Source organism: Ailuropoda melanoleuca, chromosome 3 (genome assembly GCF_002007445.2).
Source record: "Ailuropoda melanoleuca isolate Jingjing chromosome 3, ASM200744v2, whole genome shotgun sequence".
Taxonomy (NCBI): domain Eukaryota; kingdom Metazoa; phylum Chordata; class Mammalia; order Carnivora; family Ursidae; genus Ailuropoda; species Ailuropoda melanoleuca.
This window is the reverse complement of record NC_048220.1, coordinates 53,234,893-53,253,709: the sequence shown is the minus strand read 5'-3', so window position 1 is coordinate 53,253,709 and position 18,817 is coordinate 53,234,893. Positions and strand designations below refer to the sequence as shown.

The 18,817-nt window shown below is 35.4% G+C and overlaps 1 protein-coding gene and 1 pseudogene across 4 annotated transcripts in view; both read left to right on the top strand.

Annotated features, from left to right (window-relative positions):
• AP3B1 (adaptor related protein complex 3 subunit beta 1) overlaps positions 1–18,817 on the top strand; it is a 263,254-nt gene that overhangs the window by 95,170 nt on the left and 149,267 nt on the right. For all 4 annotated transcript variants that reach the window (XM_034656409.1, XM_002920289.4, XM_034656410.1 and 1 more), the window contains exon 8: positions 17,320–17,475. In XM_034656409.1, coding sequence (XP_034512300.1) covers positions 17,320–17,475 — 156 coding nt within the window. The remainder of the gene's footprint in view (positions 1–17,319; positions 17,476–18,817) is intronic.
• On the top strand, positions 12,598–14,762 carry LOC117801519 (annotated as a pseudogene).

Genomic DNA, 18,817 nt, shown 5'->3' with positions numbered 1-18,817 from the left:
TCCCCCCTCTCTTAAAAAAAAAAATAGTGTCAACAGAAATATTAAATGGCGGGTGTGTGATAAAAATATAAAGTTCTGGAATGTGTTCAACATTAATTTACTATCAACTTAAAAGTGACTGTTATATATGTAAGATGTTATATGGGAACCTCATAGTAACCACAAAGAAAAAACTTAAAAAGTAAATATACAAAGGAAAAAGGAGAATCTAAACATAACACTAAAGGAAGTTATCAAACCACAAGGGAAGATAGAGAAGAAAGGAACAGAGAGGAACTGCAAAAACAGAAGACAATTAACAAAGTGGCAATAGCGTATACCTGTAAATAATTACTTTAAATGTAAATGAACTAAATTTTGCATTCAAAAGACATAGTGTGGATGAATGGATAAAAACATGTGACCCTTCTAAGTTTTGCCTACAAGAAACTCCATATCTAAAGATGTACAGACTGAAAGTGAAGGGATGAAAAACATATACCATGCAAATTGATTTGAACAAAACGTTGGGGTAGCAGTATTTTAAGATAGATCACATAGTAGGCCACAAAGCAAGTCTCCATAAAAGTAGGATTTAAATCATAACAAGCACCTTTTCTGGCCACAGTGGTATGAAACTAAAAATCATTTACATGAAGAAAAGTGGAAAAACCACAAATATGTGGAGACTAAACAGCATGGTATTAAGCAGTGGGTCAATGAAAAATTCAAAGAGGAAATCAAAACATACCTTGAGACAAATGAAGATGGAAAGTCAGCAATCCAAAATCTTTGGAACAAAGCAAAGATAGTTCTAAGAGAGAAGTTCATAGTAATCAGGCCTACCTCAAGAAAAAAGAGAAATTTCAAACACTCTGTGTTTAAAGGAACTAGAAAGTGGTACCTGGGTGGTTCAGTCCATTAAGTGTCTGCCTCTGGCTCAGGTCATGATCTCTGGGTTCTGGGATCGAGCCCGGCGTCAGGCTCCTTGCTTCTCCCTCTCCCTCTGCCCCTCAACCCTGCTTGTGCTCTCTCTCTCTTGCTCTATCTCAAATAAATAAAAATTAAAAAAAAAAGATAAAGGTACTAGATAAAGAAGAACAAATGAAGTCCAAAGTTAGTAGAAGGAAGGAAATAATAAAGATAAGAGCATTTTGAAATAGATCAGAGACTTTAAAAAAAATAGAAAAGATCAGTGAAACTAAAGAGCTGCTTCTTTGAAAGGTTAAACAAAATCAACAAACCTTTAGCCAGACTCATCAAGAAGAAAAGAGAGCCCAAATAAATTAGAAATGAAAGGGGAGAAATTGTAACCAGTACCACAGATATACAAAGGATTACAAGAGAATGTTATAAACAATTATATGCCAACATATTAGACAATGTATAAGGAATGGATAAATTCCTAGAAATAATCTTTGAAGACTGAATCATGAAGAAAGAGAAAATATAAATAGATTGAAAACTAGTAAGGAATTGAATCAGTAATCAAAAACTCCCAGCACACAAAAGTCTAGGTCCAGATTGTTACAGGCAAGTTCTAATGAACATTTGAAAAAGAATTAAGACCTATCCTTCTCGACTTACTACAAAAAACTGAAGAGGAAGGATAACTACCAGACTTAATTAGTGAGGCCACAATTAGCCTGACATCAAAACCAAAGACACTGCAGAAAAAGAAAAGTATAGGCCAGTATCCGTGATGAACATAGATGAACAAATCCTCAACAAAATATTAGTAAATTAAATTCCAGCAATATATTAAAAGGATCATACACCATGACCAAGTGGGATTTGTTTTACAGATGCAGGGATGGTTTTACAAATCAGTCAACATCATGTACCACATTAGCAAAACAAAAGGTTAAAAGTCATAGGACCATCTCAATAGATGGAGAAAAGGCATTTGAAAATATTTGACATCCATTTATGGTACAAACTCTCAACTAAGTGGGTATAGAGGGAACGTACCTCAATATAATAAAGGCCATATATGATAAATCCATAGCTAACATCATCATCAACAATGAAAGCTTTTCCTCTAAGATAAGGGGTAAGACAAGGATGCCCACTCTTCCACTTTTATTCATCATAGTATTGGAAGTCCTAGCCAAAACAATTAGGCAAGGAGAAGAAATAAAAGACAAATTGGAAAGGACAAAATTGACAAAACTGTAGGTATTGTGGATGACATGATACTAGATATAGAAAAGACTCAAAAAACTGTTAGTAGTAACTTATGAATTCATAAACTTTCAGGAAACAAAATATATAGAGATCTGTTGTTTCTATATACTAACAACGAACTATCAGAGAAATTAAGAAAATAATCCCATATACAGTTGCATCAAAAAGAATAAAATACCTAGGAAAAAATTTAACCAAGGAGTTGAACAACTTGTACTCTGAAAAGTTCAAGACATTGATGGAAGAAATTGAAGACAACACAGATAAATGGAAAGATATACCCTGCTCATGTATCAGGAGAATTAATAGTGAAAATGTCCACACTACCCAAAGCAATCTACAAATTCATTGCAATTCCTATCAAAATACCAGTGGCATTTCCCACGGAACTAGAACGATCTAAAATCTGTATGGAACCACTAAAGACCTTGAGTAGCCAATATAATCTTGGGAATGTGGAACAAAGCTAGAGTAATTATGCTTCCTGACTTCAAACTATATACGAGGTATAGTAATCAAAGTATGTTACTGGCACAAAAGCAGACACATAGATCAATGGTACAGAATAGAGAGCCCAGAAAAAAAACACACCTGTATGGTCTATTCATGACAAAGGAGGCAAGAACATAAAATGGGAATGAGTTTCTTCAATATATGGTGTTGGGAAAACTGGACAGCTACATGCAAAAGAATGAAACTGGACCACTTTCTTATGCCATATACAAAAATAAGCACAAAATGGATTAAAGACTTAAATGTAGGACCTGAAACCGTTAAATTCGTAGAAGAAAACATATCAGTTTGATATCAGATATAACAGTATTTTTGGGGTTGTGCAACAGTTGTTAAATGCAACAACCATAGCACAAAAGAAAAAAGAGAAAGGAAGTGGGGCTACATCAAACTAAAAAGCTTCCCCCCCCAAGATTGTATTTGTAAGAGAGAAAGCACAAGCCCAGCGGGGTGGGGGGCGGCAGGCAGAGGGAGAAGCAGGCTCCCCACTGAGCAAGGAGCCCAATGCAGGACTTGATCCCAGAACCCAGGGATCATAACCTGAGCTGAAGGCAGACGCCCAACCAACTGAGCCACCCAGGCGTCCCTAAAAAGATTTTATGCAGTGAAGGAAACCATCAACAAAAAGAAAAGGCAACCTAACTGAATGAGAAAAGATACTTGCAAATGATATATTTGATAAGGGGTTGATAGCCAAAATATATAAAGAACTCAATACACCTCACAACAATAAAACAAAATCCAATTAAAAAAATGGATGGAGGACCTGAATATTTTTCAAAGAGATACAGATGGCCAACAGGCACATGAAAAGATACTCAGTATCACTGATCATCAGGGAAGTAACAAATCAAAACCACAGTGAGATACCACCTCATCACGCCTGTCAGAATGGCCATTACCTAAAAGAAAGAAAGAACAGGTGTTGGCGAGGAAGTGCAGAGGATGGAACTCTCGTGCACTACTGGTGGGAATGTAAATTGGTGCAGCCACTGTGGAAAATAGTATAGAGAGTCTTCAAAATGTTAATGGGTATTTTTACTATGATTTCATTTATATGTACAATCTAAGAAACAAAGAGAACAAACAGACTTACAGACACAGAGAACAAACTGGTGGTTGCCAGAGGGGTGGGTTTTGGGGGTGGGTGGAAGAGATGAAGGGGATTAGGAGGTACAGACTTCCAGTTATAAATAAGTCATAGGGAGGTAATGTATAGCATAGAGAATATCAGTGACATTGTAATAACTTTGTATAGTGATAGATGGTAACTGGACCTATGAGGTAATTGTTTTGTAAAGTATAAAAAAAAAAACACAAAAAAACTTCCATGTTATAACAACCCTTTATCAGAAGTGTCTTTTCCAAATATTTCTCCCAAGTCCGTGGCTTGTCTTCCCTTTGTCTTGACGTTGTCTTTTGCAAAGCAGATGTTTCTGATTTTAAAGCAATCCAGCTTCATGAATTATTTCTTTCATGGACTGTGCCTTTAGTGTTTTATCTAAAAATCACCATCATATTCAGGTTCATCTAGAGTTTGTCATATGTTATCTTCCGGAATTGTATAGTTTTTGTGTTTTATAACTGTAAACCTGTTTTTGAGTGAGTTTTTGTAGTATAAGGTCTGGGTCTAGATTGATTTTTTTTTCACGTAAATGTCCAGTTGTTCTAGTACCGTTTGTTGAGAGAGTGCCTTTTCACCATAGATTTGCCTTTGCCCCTTTGTCAAATACCAGTTGGCTATATATTCACGTGGGTCTGTTTTTATGTTCTGTCACATTAATCTGGCTATTCTTTCTCTAGTACTATAATGTCTTGAGTACTGTAGCTTGATAGTAGATCGTGAAGTCAAACTCACTGTTTAAATTTTTAATTATGGAAAAATTTAAGCATCACAAAAGTACCTACCAGTCTATTGTATACCCCTGTACACATCACCTGGTCATCAACTCATGGCTGCTCTCGTTTTAATTCATCCCTTTTCAACTTCTACTTCCAGATTTTATATAAAATTATTGATACTCTAGATATAATTTGATTTATATATAATCAGAATGTATTTCTAAAATAATATCTTCACTTTAAGGAAGCTAAAAAGTTTTCCTAAATGCAAGTTGGTTCCTGTTTTCTGAAAGATTTAAAGGGTGTTTTTTGGTTTAGCTTGAAGGTATACTTTTTTAGAAAGATGGAGAGAGTCTCTATTGTGATATATAGGTTTATTTTATACACGCACTTATATTTTAAATCTCAGGAAAATATATAATTCATTTATAAGTACAACTTCTTAATACTCATTTTATGAATTTTGTCACATGTATTTTATGTATTTGTGTCCTGAATAAGTAGGGCTTTTTTTTTTTTTTTTAGGTCACCTAGTAGTTTTTCATAGGGTAGTGTCTTTAATTCTGCTTGGGTTGTTTGAGATACACATAACCTACGCGCTCTCAAAGAAATACATTTTAAGCCTCCAGTGCACATTTGCATGATATTAGCATAGGTGTTATTTGGAATTTTTCTATAAGATGGACCTGGCTTTTCTTTCTTACTTATTTCTCTTTTTAGTTATTTGTTTGTAAAACTATGGGCATGGAGATACTTATTTTATTCTTTGGGTTATAAACTAATACTATTATTATTTAATTTGTTGACCAAATTTTTCAGCTTTAGCCTTAGGGAGTTTGTTTAAATTATTTTTTACTTCCCTTTGCTTTAGAACCATCCATTTTCCCAAGATGCAAAAGAGCAGGTTTTAAAGGATTATTGGTTTTTTTATATCAGTCAGATTTCTTTGAAATATTTCTATTTTTTGTAATAGTCATATCAGTAACTTATTGAAGTAAAGGTGATATTACTCGATGACCGTGTGGTTTGAAAAATCACCAACGTAAACCACAATATAAAATGATTTAATTAATATCCATTAGAAACCCTATGTATGGTAATATTAGCCTCATTTCTCCAGGCTCAATAAACCTAATATATATAACAAATGCTTTTTTTTTTACCTTATTGATGTAAACACGTCTAAAACACATTTCTGTTTTTCTGCACCTTGACAGAGAATGAGAGATATAATATTTTCTTTTTTCTTTTTAAGTTTTACCTTTTATTATCTGTATATCAGGAAACCAGGCTATTAAGATGGTTAAAATTATATTTATAGTATACTCTGAATAAGGACTTTATATTTAGAATAATTTTTAAAGGCTTCATAATAACTATCTCAGCTATATAGAAGAGGCCTTTCTACTTAGTTCCAAATTCATGGATGTATTAAATAATTTGAGACTGCATTATTATCAGTTTTTAGATAAGAAATATTAGAAGGTACAGAATAACTTATAAAAATTAGGCAGTTTCACTAAAAATTTAAAAATAGAAATACCATATAATCCAGTAATTCCACTACTGGGTATTTACCCGAGGAAAATGAAAAAACTAATTCAGAAAGATACGTGCATCCCTGTATTTATTGTAGCATTATTTACAATAGCCAAGACATGGAAGCAACCTAAGGCCTCATCGATAGATGAATGGACAAGAATATGTACACACAGACACACAGTAATATTACACAGTCTTAAAAAAGATGAGATCGTGGGTGCTTGGGTGGCTCAGTCAATTAACCATCTGACTCTTGATTTCGCCTCAGGTTATGATCTCAGGATTGTGAGATCGTGCCCATGTCAGGCTCCATGCTGGGTGTGAAAGTCTGCTTAAGATTCTCTTCTCTCTTTCTCTGACCCTCCCCTCCCCCAAAAAGATCGATCCATTTGTGACAACACGGATGGACCTAGAGGGTATTATGCCAAGTGAAATAAATCAGGTTGAGAAAGATAAATACTCTATGATTTCATTCATATTTGGAATTTTAGAAAATTGAGGAAACAAAGAAAAAGTAGAATCAGGCTTATAAATACAGAGAACAAACTGATGGTTGCCAGAGGAGAGGAGGGAGGAGGGAGCATGGGCAAAATGTGTGAAGAGGAGTGTGAGATACAGGTTTCCAGTTATGGAATGAGTGAGTAGTGGAAATAAAAGACACAGCATAGGGAATATAGTCGGTGATATTATAATAATGATATATGGTGACGGATGGTAGCTTTAATTGTGGTGAGGGTAGCATAATGTATAAACTTGTCTGAGCACTATGTTGTACACCTGAAACTAATGTAACGTTGTGTTTCAACTATACTATACTAGAAAAACAAAACAAGCCAGTGCCACTCTTCTAACTAGATGTTTTATTTTGGAAAATAATAGCGTTTTGTCCCCTTAAATGTATGTTATTAAAAAACAAAATATTTCCACATACTGCTTTCAAGTACACATGGAAGTATATTAAAGATTATTATCTGGACTATTACCTCTAAGCACAAATTTTCTCTTTGTGGATCTAAATTATGACATGTAAAATTAGTCAAAGTCTAATTTCAGAAGGTTACTGTATTAACTACAAGTGGTTGCTGGTTATAACACCTTATATTAAATGATATTAAAAAGTGAATGTGTCACTTTTTATGAAAACTAATAGTATTAAATTCCATTCCAAAAGCTTGATCTTATCCATGTAATTCCTTGAACATTATTATCCATAGTTATTTTACAGTCCATGTTAAATTTTTGCCTTTTATCCCTATTATCTAGCTTCTCTTTATTTGTGTTTTTTTTCTGGACTTGTATTCACATCATTATGTCTTTTCTTATATGCATATTTTTTGAAGTTTTTATTGAAGTAGAAATATATATATGTACATGTGGCAGGAGCAAATGACTTTATCAGGGAGTTTTCATGAAATGAATATACGTATGTAATGAGCACTCAGAGTAAGAAGCAGAAATTACATATATATTTCAGAAGCCCCTTTTTTGCCACTTTCCACTTAATACCTGTTTGCCTTTTGAAATGGAAACTGAATCCTTACTCTTAATGACACTGCGTTTTCTTTCTTCTTCCATTCTTTTCCTTCTTTACTTTATAAAAAGTTGTTGAACTAATTTGAAGCTTTGGTTGTTGGATTTTTTTTTGCTTGTGGAATATTACTAGGTAAGGGTATCAATAATCTGATACACTTTATCACTTCAGGTATGGATTGAGATGATTAAGAGTTGGGCTTTAATTTTATTTTTTTATTTTTTATTTTTTTTTACTTTAAATGCTTTTTTATTATATTATGTTAGTCACCTTACAGTACATCCCCGGATTCCGATATAAAGTTCGATGCTCCATTAGTTGCGTATAACACCCAGTGTACCATGCAATACGTGCCCTCCTTAGCACCCATCACCAGTCTATCCCATTCCCCCACCCCTCTCCCCTCTGAAGTCCTCAGTTTGTTTCTCATAGTCCATAGTCTCTCATGTTTCATTCCCCCTTCTGATTACCCCCCCTTTCTTTATTCCTTTCTTCCCCTACTGATCATCCTAGTTCTTATGTTCCATAGATGAGAGAAATCATATGATAATTGTCTTTCTCTGCTTGACTTATTTCACTTAGCATTGTCTCCTCCAGTGCCGTCCATGTTGCAGCAAATGTTGAGAATTCGTTCTTTCTGATAGCTGAGTAATATTCCATTGTGTATATGGACCACAGCTTCTTAATCCAGTCATCTGTTGAAGGGCATCTCGGCTCCTTCCATGATTTGGCTATTGTGGACAATGCAGCTATGAACATTGGGGTGCATATGGCCCTTCTCTTTACTACGTCTGTATCTTTGGGGTAAACACCCAGTAGTGCAATGGCTGGGTCATAGGGTAGTTCAATTTTTAACTTTTTAAGGGACCTCCACACTGTTTTCCAGAGTGGCTGTACCAACTTGCATTCCCACCAACAATGTAGGAGGGATCCCCTTTCTCCACATCCTCTCCAACAATTGTTGTTTCTTGCCTTGTCTATCTTTGCCATTCTAACTGGCGTAAGGTGGTATCTCAGTGTGGTTTTGATTTGAATTTCCCTGATGGCTAATGATTTTGAACATTTTTTCATGTGTCTGTTAGCCATTTGTATGTCTTCATTGGAAAAGTGTCTGTTCATATCTTCTGCCCATTTTATGATTTGTTTATTTGTTTCTCGTGTATTGAGTTTGAGAAGTTCTTTGTAGATCTTGGATACCAGTCCTTTATCTGTGGTGTCCTTTGCAAATATATTCTCCCATTCCGTGGGCTGTCTCTTAGTTTTTTTGACTGTTTCCTTGGCTGTGCAGAAGCTCTTTATCCTGATAAAGTCCCATAAGTTCATTTTATCTTTTATTTCTCTTGCCTTTGGCGATGTGTCGTGAAAAAGGTTGCTCTGGCCGATGTCATAGAAGTTGTTGCCTATGTTCTCCTCTAGAATTTTGATGGATTCCTGTCTCACATTGAGGTCTTTCATCCATTTGGAGTTTATTTTTGTGTATGGTGTGAGAGAGTGGTCAAGTTTCATTCTTTTGCATGTAGCTGTCCAATTTTCCCAGCACCATTTATTGAAGAGACTGTCTTTTTTCCACCGGATGTTTTTTCCTGCTTTATCAAAGATTAGTTGCCCAAAGAGCCGAGGGTCCATTTCTGGGTTCTCTATTCTGTTCCATTGGTCGATGTGTCTGTTTTTGTGCCAGTACCATGCTGTCTTTGTGATCACAGCTTTGTAGTACAGCTCGAAATCCGGCATTGTGATGCCCCCAGCTTTGTTTTTCCTTTTCAACAGTTCCTTGGAGATTCGGGGCCTTTTCTGGTTCCATACAAATTTAAGGACTATTTGTTCCAGTTCTTTGAAAAATGTCCTCGGTATTTTGATCGGGATAGCATTGAAAGTGTAGATTGCTCTGGGTAGTATGGACATTTTAACTATGTTAATTCTTCCAATCCATGAGCATGGAATATTTTTCCATCTTTTTATGTCTTCCTCAATATCTTTCAAAAGTGATCTATAGTTTCTAGGATATAGGTCCTTTACGTCTCTGGTTAAGTTAATTCCAAGGTAACGCATGGTTTTTGGTGTTATTGTAAATGGGATGGATTCCCTAATTTCTCTTTCTTCAGTCTCGTTATTCGTGTATAGAAATGCAACTGATTTCTGGGCATTGATTTTGTATCCTGCCACCTTACTGAATTGTTCTATAACTTCTAATAGTTTGGGAGTGGATTCCTTTGGGTTTTCCATATAGAGTATCATGTCATCTGCAAAGAGAGACAGTTTGACTTCTTCTTTGCCGATTTGGATACCTTTGATCCCTTTTTGTCTTCTGATTGCTGTTGCAAGGACTTCTAGTACTATGTTGAATAATAGTGGCGAGAGTGGGCATCCTTGTCGTGTTCCTGATCTTAAGGGAAAGGCTTCCAGCTTTTCCCCATTGAGAATAATGCTTGCAGTAGGCTTTTCATAGATGGCTTTTATGAGATTGAGAAATGTACCCTCTATTCCTACACTCTGAAGGGTTTTAATCAGGAAAGGATGCTGTATTTTGTCAAATGCTTTTTCTGCATCAATTGAGAGGATCATATGGTTCTTGAGTCTTTTCTTGTTGATATGATGTATCACATTGATTGATTTGCGAGTGTTGAACCATGCTTGCATCCCAGGTATGAATCCCACTTGGTCATGATGGATAATCCTTTTAATGTACTGTTGGATTCTATTAGCAAGGATCTTGTTGAGGATTTTGGCATCCATATTCATTAGAGAAATCGGTCTGTAATTCTCCTTTTTGAGGGGGTCTTTGCCTGGTTTGGGGATCAAGGTAATATTAGCCTCATAGAATGAGTTTGGTAGCTTTCCTTCTGTTTCTATTTTTTGAAATAGCTTTAGGAGAATAGGTATTATTTCTTCTTTGAATGTTTGGTAGAATTCCCCAGGAAAACCGTCTGGGCCTGGAGTTTTATTATTTGGAAGGTTGTTTATCACTGACTCAATTTCTTCATAGTTAATTGGCCTATTTAAGAAATCTATTTCTTCCTGTTTCAGTCTTGGTAGTTTATAGGTTTCCAGGAAGGCCTCCATCTCTTCCAGATTGTTTAGTTTTTTGGCATATAGCTGTTGATAAAAGTTTCTAATAATCCTTGCAATTTCAATGGTGCTGGTCGTGACCTCTCCCTTTTCAGTCATAATTTTAATAATCTCAGTCCTTTCTCTTTGTTTTTGGACAAGTTTTGCCAGTGGTCTATCAATTTTATGGATTCTCTCAAAGAACCAGCTTCTAGTCCTGTTGATCTGCTCTACTGTGGTTCTGGTCTCTAATTCATTGATTTCTGCTCTAATCTTGGTCAACTCCTTCCTTGTCAGTGGGTTAGGCCTGTCCCTCTGTTGCTGTTCCAGTTTCTTGAGGTGAGAATATAGAAACTGCATTTTAGATTTTTCTATTCTTTTGAGTGAGGCTTGGATGGCTATGTATTTCCCCCTTAGGACTGCCTTTGCAGTATCCCATAGGTTTTGGACCGTTGTGTATTCATTCTCGTTGGTCTCCATAAATTGTTTAATTTGTTTTTTGATTTCCTGGTTTATCGAGTCATTCTTGAGCAGGATGGTTCTTAGCCTCCAAGTGTTTGAGTTTCTTCCAGGTTTTTCCTTGTGGTTGAGTTCCAATTTCAGAGCGTTGTGGTCTGAGAATATGCAGGGGATAATTTCAATCTTTTGGTATCGGTTGAGACCTGTTTTGTGTCCCAGAACATGGTCTATTCTTGAGAATGTTCCATGGGCATTAGAATAGAATGAGTATTCTTTGGTTCTGGGGTGTAGTGTTCTATATATATCTATGAGGTCCAAGGAGTTGGGCTTTAATTTTAGCATCTTATTCCCAAAAAGACTTTTATTTATTTATTTAAGTTAATTAATTTACTTTTTTTTTTTTAAAGATTTTATTTATTTATTTGACAGAGATAGAGACAGCCAGCGAGAGAGGGAACACAAGCAGGGGGAGTAGGAGAGGAAGAAGCAGGCTCATAGCGGAGGAGCCTGATGTGGGGCTCGATCCCATAACGTGGGGATCACACCCTGAGCTGAAGGCAGACGCTTAACCGCTGTGCCACCCAGGCGCCCCAATTAATTTACTTTTAAGATTCTCAGGCTTTAAAACTCAAGACTGGGAGAGTTAGTAGGAATTTTGCTTTTTGGTGGATCTTCATGTCTAGTTTTTGTTTCTGTATTTTTGTGAATCTGTTGAAAGCTCTGCTCAGATTATAGGCCTCTCACACTCCTGTTAGGTAGTAGCACGTGTTTTTAGGGGAAAGCAATTGCAAATCTCAGTCAGATTTCTAGGTGTACTACTTCTGGGTCCTGCCTACAGAATTCATAACTGTTCTTTTAGCTAGTTAGTGCCTTCAGATATGTTTCATGTTTTCTTCCTAGCTTTTCTGGCTCTCACTAGAAGGGTTTATATCAGCTTGTCTATTTAGCTATTACTGCAAGCAAAACTCTATAATCCTATATTACCTGTTTTAAAAAAGTGACCTTTAAAGTCTTTATTTATAATGACATTTTTGTCACTGGAATTTGGGACTTCTTTTAAGCACCTATAAATAGCATTGATTAAAGTTGTTTCACTGTAATGAGTTCTCCAAACAGTACATCATGGTCAAAATGAAGCAGTTGTACATTTGCAAATGTACTCGTACATTTGCAAATTCTCAAATATGAAACAATTTCTTTTTGGAGGGAAATTTTAGAGGTAAACTTTTCTTTATATTTGGAAGCTAGGGATATTTGATCTGAGGTAAATTAATGATTTCTATTATGTGGTTTTTAGAACGAAAATTTCTTAATAAAAGCAGTGGTCATACTACTATTTGAGTATTTAATAGGCATGAGGTGCCTAGTACCTCCACTAAAGTAATCAGTTTTATAAATACTTTTTTTTTTTTTAAGATTTTATTTATTTATTTGACAGAGATAGAGACAGCCAGCGAGAGAGGGAACACAAGCAGGGGGAGTGGGAGAGGAAGAAGCAGGCTCATAGCAGAGGAGCCTGATGTGGGGCTTGATCCCATAACGCCGGGATCACGCCCTGAGCTGAAGGCAGACGCTTAGCTGCTGTGCCACCCAGGTGCTCCTATAAATACTTTTGATATAGATACTTTTATTCGCTTTCACAGATGAGTAGATTAAGACAAGGAGAAGTCAAATAATTTGCCAGCCAGCACTGTTAGAGAAGTAGTATGATGTTGGTATATACCTGTTTGGGTTGTATATACCTGGCTTCCATTCTGTTTGGGCTGTTGTCTGTTCTGATGGATTGAAAACCTGTGAAAAATAGAGCCAGCAGCAACACAGTCAGATATAAATTATTGGAGATTGGTTCCCATTCTTTGTGGAAGCCTTATCTCATTCATTAACCTCATAAATACATCAGCCCTTCATTTATTAATTAATTAAGCAATTCAAGTGTCTTTTATTAAAATAATATAATTGAACTTTAATAAAGTGTGTTATTGAAGGAGAAATGGAATGAATAAATGCTTAGTGAGTAGCTTTTTATGTGCATTTGAGGATTTTGCTAGTTAAATTGTGTTAACACAGCAGTTTGATCATATATCAGTTTCAGTTTGAACATTTGTTTGATTAAAGTTGACTAAAGATTGTAGGAGAGTGCTCGTGCTTAGAGAATGTGATTGTTTGGGTATCTTTTTATTAGTTTACTAATGCATGTAATAGAATCAGTTTGGCCTGGAGCTCCATAAAGTAATAGTCATTGAAGTCTAGCCTTGTTGTAAGAGTGTTATCGTTTCTATAAGCGGGCTGAGGTGATCTCTGAAAATGGTTCACTATTTACGTGACCCAGAAAACCGTACAAAATCATGTAAAGGAAGAGGTCAAGTCTTTATATTCACTTTAAGAACACATGTGAAACTGCCCAGGCCATCAAGAGTATACATTTGAAAAGCCACCAAGTATCTGAAAAATGTCACTTTGCAAAAGCAATGTGTGCCATTCCATCGCTACAATGGTGGAGTTGATCGATGTACCAGGCCCAACAGTGGGCCTGGACACAGGGTCAGTGCCCCAAAAAGAGTGCTCAATTTTTATTGTACATGCTTAAAAATGCAGAGAGTAATATTAAACTTAAGGGTTCAGATGTTGATTCTCTGGTGAACAAAGCCCCCTCAATGGGTCATAGAAGTTACAGGGCTCTTGTTTGGATTAACCCGTACATGAGTTCTCCCTGCCACATTGAGATGATACTTACTGAAAAAGAGCAGGCTGTTCCTAAACCAGAACAAGAGGTTGCACAGAAGGAAAAGATATCCTAGAAGAAACTGAAAAAACAAAAACTTATGGCCCAGGAGTAAATCCTGCATAAAATAAATGCAAATAAAAGTTAAAAAAAAAAAAGTGTATCTCAATTATAGTCCTTTTTTTTTTTCTTTAAAGGACTGGGAGACAAGTGCAGTTGAACCCTGAACAACACAGATTTGAACTGTGCAGGTCACATATACATAGATTTTTTTTCAATAAATACAGTATAGTATTGTAGATATAATTTTTAGGATTTTATTTTCTCTAGTTAACTTCATTGTAAGGATTCAGTGTGTAATATACATAACATACAAAGTGTATGTTAATCGATTGTTTATGTTATCAGTAAGGCTTCCATTAACCATAGGCTATTAGTAGTTAAGTTTTGCGGGAGTCAAAGTTCTATTCAGATTTTCAACTGTGTAGGGGTTAGTACCCCTAAATCCCGTGTTCAAGGATCAACTGTAGTTTATTTTGAATTATGCATTCAAAGGAAGTTGGTAATGTTGTAATTTCTAGTTTACTTTTGAAGGTGGGTATTTTTAAAAATTCCTTTTGTTTCCAAAGAGTGTAAATTTTGTGTTTTTTCTGTTTGGAGACTTTAAGATTTTTTTTATTATGGATTTTAAAAACATTGAGATAATGTTATCCTTACGTCTAGAAAACCTAATAGTCATATTTTTGTTGAACGGTATTTTCAGTGCTATTTAAGTCAAGAATTAAGTAAAGATTGTATATTATCTGTACACATTTAGCAAAGGAAAAATACTTCATTAAGTGATATTAACCTATAACATTTAAGATCATTTCTTTTATTATTGTAACAATGAATAAATATATACAAATAGCTTTTAAATAATTTGTTGCTTTGGGGCACCTGGGTGCTCCGTCACTTAAGCATCTGATTCTTGATCTCAGCTCAAGTCTTTATCTCAGGGTCGTGAGTTCAAGCCCCGTATTGGGCTTCAGTCTGGGTGTGGAGCCTACTTAAAAAAAAAAGAAAGAAAGAACTTATTGATTTTTTTTCTCCTTAATTTATTTAATCAAACTTTTTAATATAAGATAACTGTAGATTCACATGCTGTTTTAAGAATAATTTTAAAAAATGGGGGTTCTTGGGGGGGTGTTTTTCTTTTTCTTTTTGTTTTTTTCTTTGTCCTTAGTCTGTTTTTTCACTGTTGTTCGGAATGGGCAGTTTCTATTTTATTATGGTTCAGATCACGGATGATTTCCTTGCCCCTTAATACTGCTTTTGATCTCAGTCATTGTTTAATTTTGATTCTCATATTTTTCAGTTGTAACATTTGTGTTTGGTCTTTTTTAACATATTGTTTCTTTCTTAAGACTGTAACTCTTTACTGAGACCTTCTGTTTTTCCATTTATTTCAAGGATGTTCCTTGTGGCTTATTGAAGCATTTTTATGATAGCTGCTGTAAAATCTTAATCAGATAATTCTAACATTCCTGTTGTTTTAGTGTTGGCAGCTGCTGGTTATCTTTTTTCATCCAGTTTTAGATGTTCCTTGTTCTTGGAATGATGAGTAATTTTTATTGAAACCTGGACATTTTGGATATTATGAGATTCTAGATTTTATTCAGATCTTCTGTTTTAGCTGGGTTTATTTGATACCACTCCATTAGGGAAAGGTGGGGTGCATGCTGCCTCATTACTAACAGGTCATGGTAGAAGTCCAGTTTCCCTACTCAGCCTCCATTTACACCTCAGGGAGGTTGTATTCACTGTTCCTGTGGGTGAATGTGGGATTTCTGGCTCCCCAGTAGTTCTGTCCTGATAGCTGTCAGGCTGGGCGGCGGGGGGGCGGGGGGAGTAGAAATGCCTCGTTACTGTTCCACATGTTTCCTCTGCTAGTGTCATTGTTACCACTGGGTGGTGGTGCTGTAAGTCTTTCTTGAGTGTCCACTCAGTCTTTTCTTACACTAGCTCAGCAGAGAGGGATAAGGTCACTTGTTTTTGATGGGCCGAATTAGATGTGCAAATTCCCCCCCCCCCAACTTTGTCTTCATTGACCCCATGGAGGTGCTGTGTGATCTCCTGGTGGGAGTTAAAGTCTTGGCTATGGTAGCCTTTTCTGACATCACTAGTGGGATGATTGAGGCATCTCATTACAGCATGGGGAGGTTGGAAGTCTAGGCTCCCACATCAGCCTTTGCTGGTGGGGTAGGAATGAGGCCTTAGTTTTTTTCTCTGTTGGTAGCTGCCCTAGAGTAGTTATTTTCTAAAAAAATGTCCTGCTAGATTTTCTTTTTCTTGGTCCTTTTGGCTACAGAGAGTAGGGTTTTGGAGGGTTTATTTTATCTGTGCTTGGTGTTTTTGGCTTATCAGATTCTCTAGTACTCAGTTTCTCAGTCTTTGATATATGTGGTAAAAATGAAAACCCAAGGAACTTCTGTTGTTTCATTCTTTGGGTCCTAAGGTCCACATCCAGTCTTTCTTCTCTGCCTTTCCTTACTTAAGTTTATTTTTTTTAATTTTTTTAAAAGATTTTATTTATTTATTTGACAGAGATAGAGACAGCCAGCGAGAGAGGAAACACAAGCAGGGGAAGTGGGAGAGGAAGAAGCAGGCTCATAGCGGAGGAGCCTGATGTGGGACTCGATCCCGTAACTCCGGGATCACGCCCTGAGCCGAAGGCAGACGCTCAACCGTCGTGCCACCCAGGCGCCCCTTCTTAAGTTTGTTTTCTATATAATGTTTCTAACTGTACGTAGAGGAATAGGGAAAAGTACATCTACTCCATCTTTTCAGAAGTGAAAAGTGTGTTTCAGGTACTTAGTAACAAAAATTACCTCTGAACAGTCCTTGAGTTGGATCTAGGCAGAAATTGTCTTTGTATGCTTTTTGTTTATCTTTAACACTAAATGCCTGTAGGCAAATTTTATTGGCAGAGAAAACAATGAATTCAAATTAAAAGTACAAAGCAAAAATATAGAGTCAACCCCTGTGGATATATAAGTATCAAACTGAGTCTTTCTTGACAACACAGGGATGTACTTAATCACTAGTTTTTAACCTGTTAAGTTTTATTATGATTTCTTTTATGCATAATGCAGTTGAAACAGGACCCTTTGATCCAGTTACAGAGTGACTGATAATGTATAGAAATAGTTCTCAGGTTTTAGGTAATCTTCCGTTATAGGCTTTGTTAGACTCTCATAGTCAAGTTTTGCCTTTGGTCAGCTATGGATATATCTATGGGGATTTAATATTTTCGGAGGTTTATTATGTAATATAAAAGAAGTATTATCTATAGCACTAAAGGACAGTTATGTTGTTATAAAATACGAGAAAGAGCAGGGCCTTTCTTTTATACAGGTAGCATAATATTTTCAAATTCCTTTCAACAGTAGTATTCTGCAGTAAAATACTATCATGATTGTAGATGTTAAAAAGAAAGTTTTCTTTGTATTTCTTACAGGATGATGGTTTAGAAGACAATGAAAAGAATTTCTATGAATCTGATGATGAACAGAAGGAAAAGACTGACCAAAGGAAGAAGCCATATACTATGGATCCAGACCATAGACTTTTAATTCGGAATACAAAGCCTTTGCTTCAGAGCAGGAATGCAGCGGTATGTTAAAACCCTTACAAGAAATAATTTATGGATTTTTTTTAAACAGTGGTTAAAAGTATATAAGTTCAGTAATCAGTTTTTCAGTGTGCTAATGGAGTATTTGTTTGCTTATTTGATCATACACCAAAAAATCAGGTTTTGATGAGATTACTTGGTTTGGTAGTTATATGCCTACTGGACTTCATTTACTTTTTTGTGGTTTTGTTATTTGGCTTTTCCTAAGATATGAGCTTAAGTTGTTTCTCATTAGATTGGAAGACTGTGCATATTTCTCTGTTACTTGGTTGTAATTGAGAATACTTAATCTGGTATCAGTCCATAATATCCATATGAACTTGGTAAGAGTTTTTAAGGGACTAGCATATGAAGAAAGTGTCTAGCATAATGCCACATACTTAATAAATTTTAACTGGTAAGAATAGCAGTTAAAAATCATTTTCATTTGAGTCCTGAGTTTTTCTTTTGCTTTACATCTTTTTGTTTTAAATACACTTTATATTTCAGAAGAATACGTGTGCACAATAAAAATTAAGAAATAGGGACTAGCAAAACTTTAAATAAATTAAAACATCATATTCCCATCACTCAGAAATCACTGTTAGGTCTTGATGCATTTTCTTCCAGACCCTTTTCCTGCATAAATATACACATATTCACGTGTGTTTGTTTACACATACATATTTTTTAAGCTAAGGTAAAAATCATACTGTATGTAGTACTTTTTAAATCTTTTTTTCCCTAGTTAGTCCCCTCTATTTCAATAAAATTTCATCTCATTTAATACCAATTTATTTTAAATTATCTTTTATAAATAGGTGATCTAAACCAGTATCTACAGTACCTGGTTGTTATAGCTCTTAAATTTCTCAGGTCTTGCAGAATGTTCTTCTGGGTTTTCTCTTTGCTTACTTTTATAGTGCTAATTTTTTCTTTTGTCCTGTGTGTTACTTGTTAACTGAAAGTTATATCTAAACATTTGATGGAGTCAAGTAAAACATTTTCTTAGTATTTTTAATTAAAAAAAATATTATTAATGAATTGTTCTGTTCAATTAATAAAAACTTTGAAAATGTGAAATTTTACTTGAATTATTTTAAGTTTTCTGATGCCTGCAAATTCAGAGCTTAGAGCTTTGTGTATCTTAGTAATTAGCACAAGTTTTTATCTTATACCTGATAATTTAGTCTCTATATCATTATTAAATAACCATACACAGTAATTAAAAAAATGCTATTTTACTAATGTTGTAAAATGTGGTTATATGTCAGTGAGCCCATCCTGGCCAGATTGTATTTAAGTAGCCGCAACTTGTCACCTAAAACTCTCTTTATAATTGACT